The 17,406-nt window shown below is 40.0% G+C and overlaps 1 protein-coding gene across 5 annotated transcripts in view; it reads right to left on the reverse strand.

The window, feature by feature from the left end:
* LOC123498677 (dynein-1-alpha heavy chain, flagellar inner arm I1 complex-like) overlaps positions 1-17,406 on the reverse strand; it is a 368,589-nt gene that overhangs the window by 15,626 nt on the left and 335,557 nt on the right. For all 5 annotated transcript variants that reach the window (XM_045246012.1, XM_045246014.1, XM_045246015.1 and 2 more), the window contains 7 exons: positions 16,609-16,711; positions 16,280-16,448; positions 9,734-9,858; positions 9,298-9,510; positions 8,983-9,211; positions 3,779-4,218; positions 3,309-3,470 (listed from right to left, as the gene is read on the reverse strand). In XM_045246012.1, coding sequence (XP_045101947.1) covers positions 3,309-3,470; positions 3,779-4,218; positions 8,983-9,211; positions 9,298-9,510; positions 9,734-9,858; positions 16,280-16,448; positions 16,609-16,711 — 1,441 coding nt within the window. The remainder of the gene's footprint in view (positions 1-3,308; positions 3,471-3,778; positions 4,219-8,982; positions 9,212-9,297; positions 9,511-9,733; positions 9,859-16,279; positions 16,449-16,608; positions 16,712-17,406) is intronic.

Raw genomic sequence — 17,406 nt, forward strand, 5'->3', positions numbered from 1 at the left:
TTCTATGGAAGTCCTCTATTTCTTGTACTAGGTCTTTTCCTCCTCCTGCACCACATTAATGATATTATTTATCACCTTTTTATGTTTTTCTCTCTCCATTTTACTCGGTGTCTTATCCTCCTCCACACCAAATATCACCACACATCTCTTTTTGTCTACAGTTTCCCTCACCAATGTCTCATTTGACTTAATAACCTTCACCACTTTCTCAGCTATCTTCTCTTCTATGATCTGTTGATCTATAATTTCAGCAAGGCCCAAAGTTTTCTCCCTGACTCTTTGATTTCCTTTTCCAGACTTGCAACTTTGTAATTTACCTCCTTTCTTTCCACTTCCTGACTTTTTTTCCATTCAGCCTGCTTCTCCATCACTTTTCCTAGAGATTCTCCACATTTTTCGCAATTCACTTTAATTAGCTTAACTTCCTCTTTCAGTGCTGCATTTTCCTTCTTCATATCGGCACAGTCTTTCTTTACATTGTCATAACTCGTTTCCAGGCCCTCATACTTTTCAAACAGTTTTTCAATTTTACCTTCTAACTCCAGAATTTTCTTCACATAAGCGCTCTTCTCCATTATTCCTTGAAACCCTGTGAAGTCTGATTCCTCTTTCGAGTTCACGGCCGCCATGTTGCGCAGACGTAAACAAACCAGCTGATGGCTCAAACGCAGGCTACAGTTTATATTTACCTTCACTGGACATTATTTTGCTAATCAACAGTTAACATGACTATATGGAGACGGGACAAACATTACCAGCTCCTTTCCCACCTTGGTTACTCTTAGGCAATGGTAACTGTAGAATTATAGATGATTGCTCTGGAGCTCAGCGACCACCTCCGCCATCGACGATGTCCCGTGTGTGTGTGTGTGTGTTATATGTGCATGTAGTTTTGTGTGAAGAAAGAGAGTTGCCTTTAGAGGGCAGGCTGTGACTGCCCCCTTGAGTTGTGAGACACAAAGGGAAATGTTCAGTGTGATCACAACTAGCTTTAACAGAGAGTTCACAGCACCCCTGAACTATTGCTATTAGACCTTGCTGGGAGTAAATTATTCTTGTGATAGATGTCTACTACCTCCTCCAACAAATATGTATGGAAAAACTGACATGGAATTTTTACAGGAAAGAATGAAAGGAAATTGTACTATTCACCCTACAGAGAACTCTACACATCCACCTGAAAGAAAAAAAAAAATAATAATATTGTTGGGAATTATCATTTATGTGTGTAATTATTTCAACAAAATATAGAGCTTGCTGTGAGTTAACTTTTAAATATTTGTCAATTTTATTTTGGGATAACACAATAGAATTGCTGCTTACAATATCTGAAGGAAGCTTATTCCATCTGTTAACAATTTGGTTAAAGGGAAGGTGGATTGCTTCATGGGATTTGAAGCATATGGGTGTAATCTTAAATCCATTATTCCTTGTCATGTTGGAATGATCAATGATAAAATATTTATTAGTGCCAAGTTTGCTATATCCTTTGAAAATTCTGAAAACTTCAATTAGGCTTCCTCTTGTCGTGCAAATTTTTAAGCTAAATAGGTTTAGTGCTTCCACTCATTCTTCATGCAGCTTATTTCTCAGTTTTGGAATAATTTTCCTAACTATGCACTGTTTTTTCCAGTTTCTTAGTGTCATTTTTGTAATATGGTGACCAGAATTGCACACAGCATTTGCATTGAGGGCACACTAGTGAGTTATATAAAGCAAGTACTGTGAAGATTCAATACTTGAACGTCTTAATAGTCAAACTTTTCAATACTAAAACGCAAAAGTTTGATTTAATACTTAAAAAATACCTGGTAGTTGAACATCCACACACGTGGTTGTAAACAAAGACTCCCTGTCCTCTCCCTCCACCCATCCACCAGTTGTGCTGCTGCGGTCATCAGAATAACATTCTCCTGCACTCTGTCTGTAGTTTTTCATTTAGAAACTCACAATAGCACCAAAAGCTTATCAGTGGTGAAAATATCTTGTAACTAAACGGAAGCACACATGGTTGTAAACAAAGAACTGGCCTCTCCCTTCCTGCCATTGCCATTGTTCCATTCTGATACCAGTAATACTGATAATACTGGTAATACAAACAAAATATCAGTACAGTATTTCGGTATACCGGCCGCCTAGTCTCCAAGTCATGATAAAAACATTCTTCTGGCCTCTGTCTGTAATTTTTCACTTAGAAACTTATAATGGTACCAAAGAGGTTTATTAATGATGAAAATAAGGAATCACTGAGTATTGAGTGAGCCACAGCCCTCCACTAGTTGGTTCACAGGAATCACACCAAGAGAAAAGTTACCAGACGTTTTCATGGAAGGTGACTTTTCCTCCAATAACCTCCCTCTTTCTTCCCTATAGTTCCTGCCATTGTGACATTGACATTATTTTAGTCATTGTTTTGGTTTAGTCAGTGAATTTTACAAATTGATTCCTTCATCAATATCATTAAGGTATATTATAAATAGTACTGGACCTAACACAAAGCCTTGAGGAACACTGCCACTCTGACCCTTTGCTATTGATGACATGTTGCTTTCTATCAGAGATCCAGTCTCCCAGCCATTTCAAGGTGCTTCCAGGTATGCTGTGAGGGTTTTCTTTACTGATAATTCTGTTATGTGGGACAGTGTCAAAAGCTTTTTGAAAATCAAGGTAAATAATGTCAACTGCTTTTGTCTCATCATATGAGTTAAAGGCTTCATAAAAAAAGTCTAGTAGGTTTGTTAAGCAGGAGTGCTGTTTTTAAAACTGTGTTGTGAATCTTTCATTATTCTATTTTCTTCTAAGTATTAAAGAATCTTATCTCTAATTATTGTTTCCATCACCTTGTACACTACTGAAGTAAGAATGATTGGTCTATAATTGACAGGGAGTTATTAATTTCCTTTTTTGAAGATGGGCATCACATTTGCAAGCTTACACTTATGGGGAACTTTACCTGCTAGTAAAGTTTTACTGAATATAAACATAAGTGGTTTTACATGCTCATTTCTTGTTTCTTTAAGAAGTCTGAGTGATATCTTGTCTGGGCTAGGTGTTTTTTTGTTTATGTTCATTTTGTTCATAACTGAGAGGATTTTATTTCATCATTATCATTATGGACTTAACATGTTACTGTATTTCCAATGCCATTGGACACAATTTGAATGCTTTCAGAGTATAGATTACAAATTGTGATGGCTGAGTCCTAGATGCTTATCAACATATCTATCTCTTATTCTGATGACATAAACTGCAAAATTAATAAGCAATGTATGTCATCTTGGTGTCATTTGTGTGTTAATGTTTGCTACCTGGTGGAGACTTGTCTTAGCAGGAAAGGTCTGCTGCCATCCTGATGTGCTACCTGCCAGCCACTGCAACAGTGAAGATGCAGCACATTCCTCAAGAGGTGTAGATGATGGGGTAAACAAGCTGCAACATCCTTCTGACAGCTTGCCCAATATTCTTGCACTCTTTTTTTAATAGAAATCAAAGTAAAGTTAAAATATGTATCATCACATCCTTCACAAATATCTTAATGTAGCTTGTAATGTGATATTCATGTGCAATAATCTATGATTCCAAAGTATATACTAGCAAAAATCAGAGTACCTCAGAGAAGCAGACAAGCTAATCAACATTATCTACAAGAAAATTATGGTAGATCCAATCAATAAGATAACAGGGATGTAGTGCCGCAGCACCCATCACTTGGTGCTGCCTATTTCTATGTGTGAAGTTATCTTGACTGAGTGCCTGTCAAACACACAACAAAGCACACCTTTATATTGCATTCACTTGGTATCCAGGAGGGGAAGTCTTCATTTGGCTGGTCCTGGTGTTCTTCCACAGTTTCACATTTTTTTTTTTCTGGATCTTCATCTTCAGATCTATCCTCCTTTTCCTCCAGGTTCTTTTCTTTCTCCTCATCTTTCCCTTCTTCCATATCCTGTTCTTTCTTATCTTCCTCCTTGCCTTCATCCTCCTCTTCTTCATCAACTTTAGCTTTCTTTTCCTTCTTTGGTGGAATGATTTCACCCCACAGCCACGTCTCATCAAGGTTTAGGGGAATAAGGAAAGCCTTCACGTAGTCTTCTTTCTCACTGAACATGTTCAATCTTGCCAAACTAAATAATGTGGCCACCAGCACTCTGTGTTGCTGTTGCAGTCGTGCCTCCACCACAGCAAACACTGCCTCTGTTACAGCTTGCAGTATCTTCTCTGTATCAATAACATGGAATGCAAACAATAATTGAGTTAAAAATACATGATTAATGTTTGAGTTTATAGAATTCCAATTGCTTGAGTACTTATATTCACTTCTTTTCTCTTTTCACTATACAATATCTTAGTTCCCTAAGTAAAATTCTAAACCTGTTTATAATAAACTAGTGAAAATCATTCAACTGCATTAAGGCCATCTCCCACACAGCACAATGCTAGGCAACCATGCCACGAATCAGTATGACTTGCAGAAAATATCTTAAAATCTAACTATAGCGTAACATCACAAAAAAGTTCTGGAGTCAAAAAACATTGAGTGACAATCTAGGGCATATCATGGTAGCCATGCATTTCTCCTGATTCATCCTGAAAAATTAGTGTACCCCTAATTTTTCACAATTTATTGTCAAAAAAACTGTTACAAACCTATAGTATTGCTATTGGCGTACATTTATGTGATTGTCGTGTGTCGTGTGGCATTCATTGTGTTCATTGCCTGGTCATTGTATTCAGTCCCAGAGAGGTCTAATAGCACTAGTTCAGGGGGTGCTGTGAACTTTCCATTAAAGCTATTTATGATCTCGCTGAACATTTCCCTTTCTGTCTCACAACTCAAGGGGGCAGTCACAGACTGCCCTCTAATGACAACTCTCTTTCTTCACACAAAATTACATGCACTTACCACACATACACCCTTCACTTAAAATTCAAAATTAACTCCAAACCCAGCCTCAGATTCCCCTTCTGGGGAGAGGTCCAGAAATGTCCCCGGGTCGGACTCCTCTCTAGATGACGACCCTAAATGTCTTGACACCTCCCTCAACTTTTTCTACATTAACTTCTGCAACATTTGCAGTCTTAGATCTAATTTTCTATCTGTGGAACACCACCTCTCCTCTACTAAACCTCACCTTCTTTTCCTCACCAAAACACAGATGTCTGAGGCTACTGACAGTAGCCCCTTCTCTGTTCCCTAATACTTTATCAATTCTCATTTTCATTCCAAAGGCAGATGTTGCATCTGTGTGTGCAACAACTTAACTTGCTCTCATGCCCACAATCTCTAATCTTCCAAGTTTTCCACCATCTTGCTTTGACTTAATAGTGACTCTCTAACTAAATTTACCTGTGCTGTCTATCTCTCTCCTAACTCCTCTGACTATAGTAAATTCTTTGACTATCTAACTTACAAAGTGGAGCATATTCTGTCCCTCTACCCTTTTACAGAGATCTCCATTCTTGGAGATTTCAATGTTCACCACCAGCTTTGGCTTTCCTCTCCCTTCACTGACCATCCTAGTAAACCAGCCTTGAACTTTGCTATCCTCCATGACCTAGAACAACTGGTACAACACCCTACTCATATTCCTGACCATTCTGGAGACACGCCCAACACTCTTGATCTCTTCCTTACCTCTAACCCTTCTGCTTATGCTGTTACCCTATCATCTCCTTTGGGTTCCTTCAATCACAATCTCATTTCTGTTTCTTGTCATATTTCTCCAATCCTTCCTCAGGATCCCTCAAAGCAGAGGTGCCTCTAGCATTTTGCCTCTGCCAGTTGGGGGGACCTGAGGAGGTATTATGCTGATTTTCCCTGGAATGATTACTGTTTCCATGTCAGACCTATTTCTTTGTGCTGAACATATAACAGAGGTGACAGTGTCTGGCATGGAGGTGTACATTCCTCATTCTTTTTCTCAACCTAAACTTTCTAAACTTTGCTTTAAGACAGCCTACTCTTGTGCTATGCATGATAGAGAGGTTGCCCACAAAACATACTTGAGCCTTCCATCTCCTGAAACTCACACATTTTACATTTCTGCCTGGAATCATGCCAAGTCTGTTCTTCAACTTGCCAATAACTAATTCATAAATAGAAAATGTCAAAATCTTTCAAACTCTAACTCCCCCCGAGACTTCTGGTATCTAGCCAAAAACATCTCCAATAACTTTACTTCTTCATCTTTCCCTCCTTTATCTCATCCTGATGGCACCACTGCCATATCTTCTGTCTCTAAAGCTGAACTCTTCTCCCAAACCTTTGCTAACAACTCCACTTTGGATGATTCTGGGTTTGTCTCGCTCTCCTCCTCCCTCTGACTATTTCATGTCTTCAATCAAAATTCTTCATAATGATATTTTCTATGCCCTTGCTGGCCTAAACCCTCGGAAGGCTCATGGACTTGATGGAGTCCCTCCTATTGTTCTCAAAACCTGTGCTTCCATGCTTACACTTTGCCTGGCCAAACTCTTTCAACTTTTCTATCGACCTCTACCTTTCCTTCTTCCTGAAAGTTTGCTTACATTCAGCCTTTTCTATCTGATCACCAGTATGGCTTCCATCAAGATAGTTCTACTGATGATCTTCTGGCTTTCCTTACTGAGTCTTGGTCACCCTCTTTTAGATATTTTGGTGAAACTTCTGCTGTTGTGTTAGACATATAAAAAAATTTAGACAGAGTCTGGCACAAAGCTTCGATTTCAAAACTGCCCTCCAATGGTTTCTGTCCTTCCCTCTGAAACTTTATCTCAAGTTTCCTTTCCAACCGTTCTAATGCTGCTGTGGTAGACAGCCACTGTTTTTCTAAATCTATTAATAGTGGTGTTCCTTAGGGTTCTGTCCTGTCACCCACTCTCTTTCTATTATTCATTAATGATCTTAACCAAACTTCTTGCCCTATCCACTCCTACACTAATGATACCACCTTACATCTTTCCACGTCCTTTCAGAGATGACCAAACCTTCAGGAAGTCAACAGATCATGCAAGGACACCACAGAATGCCTGACTTCCAATCTTTCTAAGATTTCTGATTGGGGCAGAGAAAACTTAGTAGTTTTCAAAGCCTCAAAAACTCAATTTCTCCATCTATCAACTTGACACAACCTTCCAGACAATTATTTTCTCTTTTCAATTATCCTCAACTGTCTCCATCTTCCACATTGAATATCCTCAGTCTGTCCTTTACTCATAATCTTAGCTGGAAACTTCACATCTCATCTCTTGCTGAAACAGCTTCTATGAAGTTAGGCATTCTGAGGCATCTATGCCAGTTTTTCTCGCCCTTCTAACTGCTAACTCTGTACAAGGACCTTATTCACCCCTTTATGGAGTACTCTTCACATTTTTTTGGAGAGTTCCACTCACATAGTTTTATCAGATAATGTGGAATCAAAAGCTGTTTGTCTTATCAACTCCCCTCCTTTGACTGACTGTCTTCAGCCTCTTTCTCACCATTGAAATGTTGCATCTCTTTCTATATTTTGTCGCTATTTTCATGTTATCTGTGCTACTGATCTTGCAAACTGTATATCTCCCCTCCTCCTGTGGCCTCACTGCGCAAGGCTTTCTTCTTCCTCTCATCCCTATTCTGTCCATCTCTCTAACACAAGAGTTAACCAGTACTATCAATCATTCATACCTTTCTCTGGTAAACTCTTGAACTCCCTGCCTGCTTCTGAATTTCGGTCTTCCTATGACTTGATTTCTTGTAAGAGGGAGATATCAAAACAATTGTTTCTTAATTTTGGCTAACTCTTTACTTTTTTTTAGCACTCAAGTGGGCAGTTTTTTTTTTTTTTTCCTCTAGTTTGCCTCTCTCCTCCATAAATATATATATATATATATATATATATATATATATATATATATATATATATATATATATATATATATATATATATATAAATGTAGCTGTCAAAAAATTGTATCCATATGATAGCATGATTACTGACCAAAAGCCAGACGATGATAGAATGATAACATAACGAACCTATCACAACAACAACATGTTATACCAGAGTGAATCACAATTGCAAATCGAGTCTTGGGCGATAATAACACGATAAACGTGAGAAGTCAATGAAGGTTTTTAGGCCTTCCCTGTTACCATGAAGTGCAGTGTAATGGCCAAACATAGCCCTCATTCCAGTGGCTTCCTCCAACTTGTGTCCTATCTACTCATTTTAAGTGTAATTCATTGCAATATTTCATTGAACATGGCGTGGTTAACCAGAAGGTAATATTTGTAGAGATCAGTGTTATGTTCTTGGAGGTGTGGCCAAAGTTGATAGAACTAGCCATACTGTTCCCTCTGTGCAGGAGGGTTAAACAAAGTTGAATCTTGCGATTGTTGATTAGAAGATTATTCAAGTTCATCCGTGTAGTACTCATCAGTGTCATGCTCGGGAAGTGTGGGAAGGGCCATGTGGCCAGGCATGTCCTATGGGAGTTGGAGAGGGGGTAAGTGGGAAGGGCCATGTTGCATGGGATACAATGCTGTGACATTGGTGGATGCTGCTATGGCGCTGTGACAGCCAGGTGTGAGTTAACAATTTACATGTAGGCATGAATTCTAGAAAAAAACAGTTGTGTCATGCTCGTGTTTATTTGGCAGCATTGGTGCAATTCATTTAAGTGTCTACCTGTGGTTGTCTGTTGTCGTTCATGTACCTTCAAATAACATCTTATCTTTATGGTGTGGGTTGTGTGGCCATCGTGCTACTGACATACCAGAATTGTGAAAAATTATTGATAGCAATATCGTTAGACTGTCCTCCTATGCTCATTGTAATCTTAGTAATATCGTGTGCCCATCTCACAGCTGTGAGATGTTGTGAACCATGGGATTCGTTGATCATCATGCAAAAGTGCAAGACATGCTCAATCATGAGGCATTCACCTCTCATCGTGCTGTGTGGGACACAGGCTTTAGCACAGAAGCAAGCAATTATATTGAATATTATCTTTTTTATTCACCTTGAGAAACTTGCTTGCTGGCATCATCAAGATTTGATGATGCAAGCCTGTGAGAAATACTGTCCTGCACCAAACTGAGAGGCACATTGTAGCTCATGTGCAAAGTGCCCAGTGTGGACATGAGGGTGTAGAGGCGGGCAGCAAGGTGGGCAGCTTGAGTGTAGCAACAGTCCACCACCTTTGTCAGTTGTTCCACTTCCTCTTCCTGCTGCACCAATACTCCTGTGACCTAAAAAATACAATGCATGAGCAACACTTTCTTGCAATGATATTTACTATATCATCAAAATACAAAGATACATATACTAAGCATACATCATTTAGTTCCTTTATTTGTCCCATGAAGCTTGTGAGTTCAGACGAGGAAGTGACTGTTGCAGCACTGGTGAGGGAGAGTACCAGCTGTGCCTCAGTCTTCTCCTTCTGTCTCCTGATATCTGCTACAGCATCTACTGCCTGCTTTACTCTCTGCTGCAGTTCTGGGGAGTGCCATCTCAAAAGAGTCTCAGCCATTATCTGCACAATACCCTGTACAAGAAACAATATGGTGAATGTCTATAAATAAAATTGCCTGCGCCACTAATGGGCGGAAGCTGAACAGCGCTTCCCATACACTCTTCAAGTGTGCCTACAGGCGCTATAGGCCTTACCATAAAAAAAAAAATAAATAAAATAAAATAAATAAATAAATAAAAAAAAAAAAGAGATCCTATTGAGTATTGGTGGATGAAAATATTAGACCAGTACTTACTTTGTGGTGTAGGGAAAGGTCGAGGAGTGTGAGCCGGGAACACAGAGGACATGGGGATGTGGAGCAGCTGTCATCCACCACCACCACCACCATGGTCATTTTGTTGCCATTAGACTTGCAAACATCTGAGATAAAGGATTTATATTTTCAAACACCTGGCCACAACTAACTGCAGATATTGTCTGGTATTTTTTTTATGTTGTCCTTTACCAAATATATAAATAAAAGATTTGCTTCCATAACATCACCTATGTAGACTCTAATGATGAGATGCATAAAGAACAAATCCATCAATGGATTACACTTATTTTCTCCTCAATGACCTACATTGTCTTATAATACACCACTGATAACAAATCAGCCACTCTCAAATATTACAAGGTGAGGCTTTAAGATGATATGGGGGCATACTCCAGTATTGGTTGGAAAATTTTTTGAAAAATTAGCTTTAAATTTCTAAGGTAAGGCTGTGGTTCAGAAATATCCATCAGAGAATAGGCTACTTATGACATACAGCTCAGTTTTGCAGGACAAAACCAAGTAGGTATTTTTCTTAAATATTCAACAAATATTTATGTTTTGTATAAATCATCCCCATACCATGTACAGATATTTTAACTTAGAATTTTTTTTTTATTATAATTAATGAAATATTAATGTCTAATCAGATTAAATAAACACTTAAAAAGTGTTCTATTAATGGAAAAACCATGGTAAATGAAAAAAATTTCAGGAATGATTGCCTTATCTTGCTGACCCATATTATTTGTTGATTTCATCCCTGAAACATCAATGAAAAATATAATTGAGATTTGCAATGTGAAACAAAAATAAACATGCATCATATTTTATTTTGCTATCAAAGTAGTGAAAAATTTGGGCTAGTTGTAACTGTTTTCTATTACTACTTCATGAAGTCAAACAAAAGTCTTGGATAAAAAAAAATCAGGGAAGATTTATTACATAAAGTACAAGGAACAAAGAAGGTACTTTATGGTATTGCCAAGAATTATAGGAGAGGGAATATATCAACAGTGTACACAGTGGCTGACAGAGACAGGCAAAATTTATTGGTGGAAGAAGTTGCTGGTTGATGGTAAGAGTACTTTAAAGAACTACTAAATATAGATGAAGAAATAGGTGAGAGCATTAATATAGTTGAGAGAAGTCATGTTGAACTTCCAGAAGAGGAAGAAATTATGACTGATGAGGTAAAACTAGCCCTAAAATTAATGAAGAATGGTAAGGCTTCTGGTGAAGACAGATTACTTGTAGAAATATGGAAAGCTGGGAGCAAAAGCATAGTAGAGTGGCTAACAAAATTTTTCAAAAATGCTTATAGAGAAGAGAAGGTACCAGAAGAATGACAGCAAGCACTTATATTCCCTACACATAAGGTACCAAAAGAATGGCAGCAACCACTTATATTCCATATATATAGAAATAAAGGTTCAAGGACTGAACATGCAAATTATAGGGGAGTATCATTACTCTCATATGCCAGCAAACAATATGAATCATTGAACATAAAATTAAAAGGGTTGTTGAAACAAAGTTTAACAACTGTCAATATGGCTTCAGACGGAAGTAGTACTACTGACCCAGTTTTTACTATGAAAATGTTGTTAGAGAAGAGTTAGGAATGGGACAGAAGTAAGTACATTGTTTTTGTAGATCTGGATAAAGCATTCAACAAGATAAACAGAAACAGGCTCTGGAATGTGCTGGAAGATAACTATTATCAGATAGGTCCAAAATCAGTCCCAGATATGAAAAGTGTTTATGAATACTGTTACAGCCAGGTTAAATGTGGTGAAATAGAAGAGAATCGGTTTGAGGTGAGGACTGAAGTACATTACGGAATGTTGTCACCACTAATCATCTACAACTATATGGACAAATGCTTAAGAGATGTTGTCCATCCTGCTAATCAAGCAACCTTTGTGCATACAGACTATGTTGCTGTCATTAAAGACTCACTTGATAAACTACAATCTACAGTGAATAGATGGAAAGGGGGAATGATAAGTAATAAATCAAAAATAAATATAAGGAAAACAGAGGTGATGGCAGTGACTAAAGAGTTTGAATAGTTGGAAATCTATTGTGAGAGAGAGACTGATAAATAGAAACAGAAAATTTTTGGTATCTTGATATCAATCTTAGCAGAAGGAACTTACTAGTAAATGAAAATGAAATTAACAGAAGGATTGAAAAATGCAATGTAAATGTTAGTGCATTATATCCCCTACTGAAACACAAACATGTGGCCACAAGTTGTAAAGTAATAATATTCTTTAAGCCAATATTGCTACATGGTGGAAAGTACAGGACATTAACAATAAAGCTGAAATCTAATATACAGGCAGTCAAGATGAGAGTAGGTACTCAGGTTAATTAGGGGAGTTATGAGAAGAGACAGGATGAGGAATGTAAAAATAAGAGAAGATTTAGGAGTGAGACCAGTGTTGGAAGAAGTGGATAGAACAAAATTGAGATGGTTTGGTCATGTAATGAGGGCAGAAGATTGGCATTTATTTATGGATTGAATACCAAGGCATTTGCTCCCCTAATTCTGGCTGACGGTTTTGGCACTTTTTGTACTCTTTGGAGAGCCAGCGCTCAAGTGGGCTTTTTTCTAACTCTTTTTTTTGCCCTTGGCTGGCCCTCTTCCCTACATAAAAAAAAAAAAAAAAAAAAAAAATCTGGTGACTGCTGGGTCAACTCGCCTTACAAAATAAAGCGTGCATTTTATACCTGGATGACCCATAGCATGATGTATTTCTTCAATTTTGTCGTGTGGTATAGCAACGACAGCTGCACACACTTGTTGGGTGGCTGTAGGGTAGGCATCGGGAACTTTCAGCCAATGCTGAGGCACTCATGTCAAGCTGTCAGCCTTGTTGTTGACGGAAGAAATGAGAGTCACCAACAGCTGGATGCCACACTCCTCGACCAACGACAGTATTATGCCCACTCCCCTTCGAATGAGCATCTTGTTAGCAGCCTTGGTTTTGAGCCTGCTTCTGCCTGAGAGGCCATCAGAGATCCATTGATGCACTGTAGAAGAGTCCGTCATCAATTCCACCGTTCTAATTTTCCAGGCTAGTGCAAGATTCAATCCTTTTATAACAGCATCCAACTCTGCCATGTTGATGTGGCTGGGGTCATCTTTATGTAGCCAGGTGGCGTCTTCAACAATGCTGCCGTCTATTTCTACAGCGGCACCAAGCGCCAGAAAACTGGCATCCACCCAGACTCTGGCCTTGTCACCTCTAGCACTCCAAAATCCTCTCACAGGATCATTCTTCTTAACTTCAAGTACGACCTCATCTAGACACCTCCTTAGTTTTTTGTTGGCGATGACTTCATCCCATCTCTCTGAGAAGAAATTGGCCCTCCTTTTGATGAAGGCCATTGCCACTCGCAGCCAACCACACACAGGATAGTGGCCCACCAGCTTGCCGCAGAATGAGAACACCACCGGCTTCATTAACTCACTTGGTACGTTGTCCACCTCGCCATCTCTCTTCCACACCAGGCCCCTTTGCTTCCCCCAGACTCTCAGGCCCAGCACAAGTGCTCCGTCAGCAAGTCGTTCGCATGGCTTGCTTGATAGTCCAAATTTCTCGAGATGTTCTTGTACCTGACCGGCCTTAACAACGTCTTCATTAACAAGGATGTCATTGATGTAAGCTGACGTTCCTTTTTTGACGACTGGATCTTGTGAGAGAACACTGTTGAGCACTGCTTTCATAATCAAGGGGGCAACGTTTAGGCCAAATCCTAATCGTGTTATGCAATACTTCCGGCCCCTAAAGTTCACAGTCTGATATGGCCACAAAGAGTCGTGAATTCTGATCTGGAGATAAGCCTTAGCAAGGTCAATTACACAAACATCCACACCTTGCCTCCGCCACTCCCGTAATTTCTCTGAGCACACGTCAGACTCCGCCATGAACGCGTTGATATGTGCGTTGAGCTCTCGAAAGTCCATCACGGGCTGTACTTTCTTCTTATTGCATTGTACAACAGTCATAAGAGGAATTAGACCTTTAGCTGGTCTGTACTTATGTTCGTCGTACGGAAGTAACCAGCCATCATTTATCCAGTTTTAGAGCTCTTCTTCATACAAGTCTCGTGCTTCTGGCAGCACAGAGTAGGCTTCCACCACACTTCTCAGGACACCAGGCTCCTTACTTTCTGACCATTTCCAAGCTGCCGTCCTACAATTAGATGCAGGGTCATAAGTGGCACTAAAATCAGGTTCATCCACTCCTATTACGGCAGTGGCAGTCGCACAGATCTCTGACTTTTCTACTCCAAATCGAACACCATTCTGAGCATCTACCGCAACTCCCCCAAGGGCCCTTATGGCATTCATGCCGAGAATTACCATAAAACCAAGAGGCTTCGTGGTTGTCACACATGCACAAATATCAGTAGAAGCCCCACCACTAAGCTGGAGGCGTACGACACCAGTTCCCTCGCACTACCACTTCTCCCCGCTCACCGTGACCATGTCGATGGCACCTTTCATCCATGCCTTGCAGCACGAAACATGGACGACACTCTGCGAGCACCCAGTGTCCACTAACACACGGTGACGTACCCCCTTCACACTCACAATCACGCATGGTAACGCCTCACTCATTGACTGACATGAGAGGAGGCTGGCGCTGACGTCCCCTCTCCTTGTCCGTTTCCCAAACACTCTGACGCAATGTGGCCTAAACCACCATACTGGTAGCACCTTATCCATTGCCATGTGCGGCCACGACCTGGTTGGCGAGCTAAGCAGTCTCTGGCGAGATGATTAAGGCCACCACAAACGTAGCATCGTTGACTTGTAGCAACCACACAAGTCGCGGCGCCGTAGCCTGCTGTGGCTCTGCGGCATGCCTCGGACGATCCAAGGGGGCTGTCTCTTGCTCATGACAAAATCTGGTTCAAATCGAGAGCCTCCATGCGTGAACAAGCCCTGAGTAGTTGGCGGACATCGTCTGGCAGTCGCCAGTCGCCGAAGTTCAGCCAAATACACGTCTGGCGACTCTCCACTACACAACTTTTGGCTCACGAACTGTTCATAGGCCACATAGGGATCCACAGAAAAGGCAGCCAGCAGCGCCTCCTTCACCTTTTCAGTCTTCTTCCGGTCAGACTCAGCCAGCTGCAAGTACACCCTAAACGCATCTCCTGTTAGGCGTAGTGGGATCACACTTGCTACATTGTCGAGGCCTCAAAGCTTGCAGACTAATTCCAGCTTCTCTAGCCACTCCACCACACCCTGCGCACTACTGCCATCATATTCCGAGATCAGCTTCAAGTCAAACTTGTCTCCCATACTGCCTAGATAGCTTGTAACAGTAAGGAAACAAACTTTGCTTTTTGTCTTTACTTAGCACATAAGAGCAACAGTACACTGTCCACAACACAATCACGGGCGAGAACTGAGGGCGGGCAGGGTATAGGTAGTAGCTGTGGTGGTGGTGCAGTGCGTGTCGTCTTCTGGTGTGCAGACGGTCTGCCCGCTCTCCCTCGCTCCAGTCACTCGTCGCCACGGCCGCCACCCTTGTTGCTGACATTACTCCAGCCTACGTGGCATTCCTTAACATCGCCACCAACAACCCACCAACACAAAAAGTCAATTGTCCCAACAGTTATTACTTTAACAGTCTTTAACCTTATTTAAACTTTACAACCAACAATAATACACTAATAACACAAAACATCTGGTTTATCATCATCATATCCATTCACAGTGTTGCCCACACATCTCTACTATAAATTCTCTTTTTCAACAGCAGTTATATGGTATTAGTCCACCAGTTTATTTAGTAGATTTAATTACGATTCAAAGCAAAATACATTATCTAAATATACTACATACTAGGCCAGCAATCCCTCACTATGCAGCCCAAACAAAGCACCTCACACTCATTCACACATTTATCCTAATCAGCTCGCAGTGGGAGGAGATAGTCTCATGGATCATCTTACTACACTCCTAATATGCAGAGTAAAGACAAAACTTTCTTCTAACCCAGTGATTCTTAACCTGGAGGGCATGCCCCCCTAAGAGGGTTGTCAGTAATTTCCAAGTGGGCTGGGAGCCCTTGGGAGAAAGCAGGGATTTTTCTAATTATATTTGTCATTCTCTTAACGAGAAGCTCTTCAAAATTTAACTACGTTCAGATCTACAGAACTTTGTGAAGCTGCATTTTTCCACACTCTTTGCTGTTAAGACCAGGTACAGAAACAGGTTGAATATGAAAAGAGACTTACATTGTCCACTGTCTGGCATTCAACCACACATTCAAGATCTAGAAGCTAAGAAGCAGTGACAAGTATATCACTAATAATGTGATTCATTCATAATCAGTAAAAAGAACAAAAAGCATCTTTTTAATTTTTCTTTAAAATTTGTGAGAAAATTGTATTCATATATACAAGGGGACCATGGAGGGAAGAACAAATTCCTAGAGGGGGCATGATAGTAAAAAGGTTAAAAACCACTGCTCTAACCTTTCTCTTCCTTCAACTCACCCTTCAGGAAATTTAGGATGCAGGGGATACTCTCCAGTGCAGCTCTGTGTTCCTTGTGCAGGTATACAGGGCACTGGTGCTCCCTTGCCATCAATTGCTCCTTCAGTTCCTCCAACCATGAGCTGCCATCATCCAGAAGCCATATGCCTGACCCAAAGTACTCCTCCACCTGCATGATGATGTAGTGAAGCAAAACTTTAGACTCATTTCAAGAATAGAACACCACCAATATGCATGTAAAGAAACATTAATGATGAAGATGGACAAGGATCAGAGTGCACAGCTTTAGATATGGGAGACAGATGAGCAGCAAGCAAGGTGTGGCGTACCAGATAGTGTGGGTCACGGACTAAGAGCAAGGACTTGTGGTTCGAGTAGAATTGAACAGCCTCCCTCACTGCTATTTCCACCTCTGTTACACATGACACAAGTCTGCAAGGAATACAAGGGATGAAGAGCATGTAACCTGGCACTTGATTACTACTGCAAAAATAAAACAGCACACTTTATCATTATAAAAGTATATCACTATCTATAATTAAAACACACACAGACACACACTAGTTGAAAAAACAAATGAGTGAGGAGGCCATACAAAGAGAGTATAAACTATGAGATAATGATAGAGAAACAATTACATGAAGCCAAAATAATACAAAAGGGAGTAAAAGTTACCAAGAGTAATGAATCTCTTATAAACACGACAGTTCATGAAAAGAAATGCATTATTGTTTTTCGAATTTAGAAAAATACAGAGATTAACAAAATAGTGAGAAACAAGGGGCTGAAAGAGGTAGTAAATAAAATGGTGGGAAAGGTAAAAGAAGAGAGAAGATATCTGATAAGTGAAGCAGAAGACTATTATAAGTAAAGAAAATCCATAGGCGATGGACATAGACCCATAAGAATCAAATTTAAATCACAGAAAGATGCTGAGAAGGCTTTAGCAGGGACCTGGAGGCTGGCTAAAGATGAGATAACAAAAAAATATATGGCTAAAATGACACCTAAATGAAAAAGAAGAGGGAAGCACTAATTAAACTGAGGGAGGGAGTAAAGACAAAAAATTGAGGAGAGATAAGAGAAGCAGTAGATAGTATTTTATTGGAGAGTTTTGGATATGAACG

The sequence above is a fragment of the Portunus trituberculatus genome, chromosome 48, assembly GCF_017591435.1.
Source record: "Portunus trituberculatus isolate SZX2019 chromosome 48, ASM1759143v1, whole genome shotgun sequence".
In the NCBI taxonomy this organism is placed as follows: Eukaryota; Metazoa; Arthropoda; class Malacostraca; order Decapoda; family Portunidae; genus Portunus; species Portunus trituberculatus.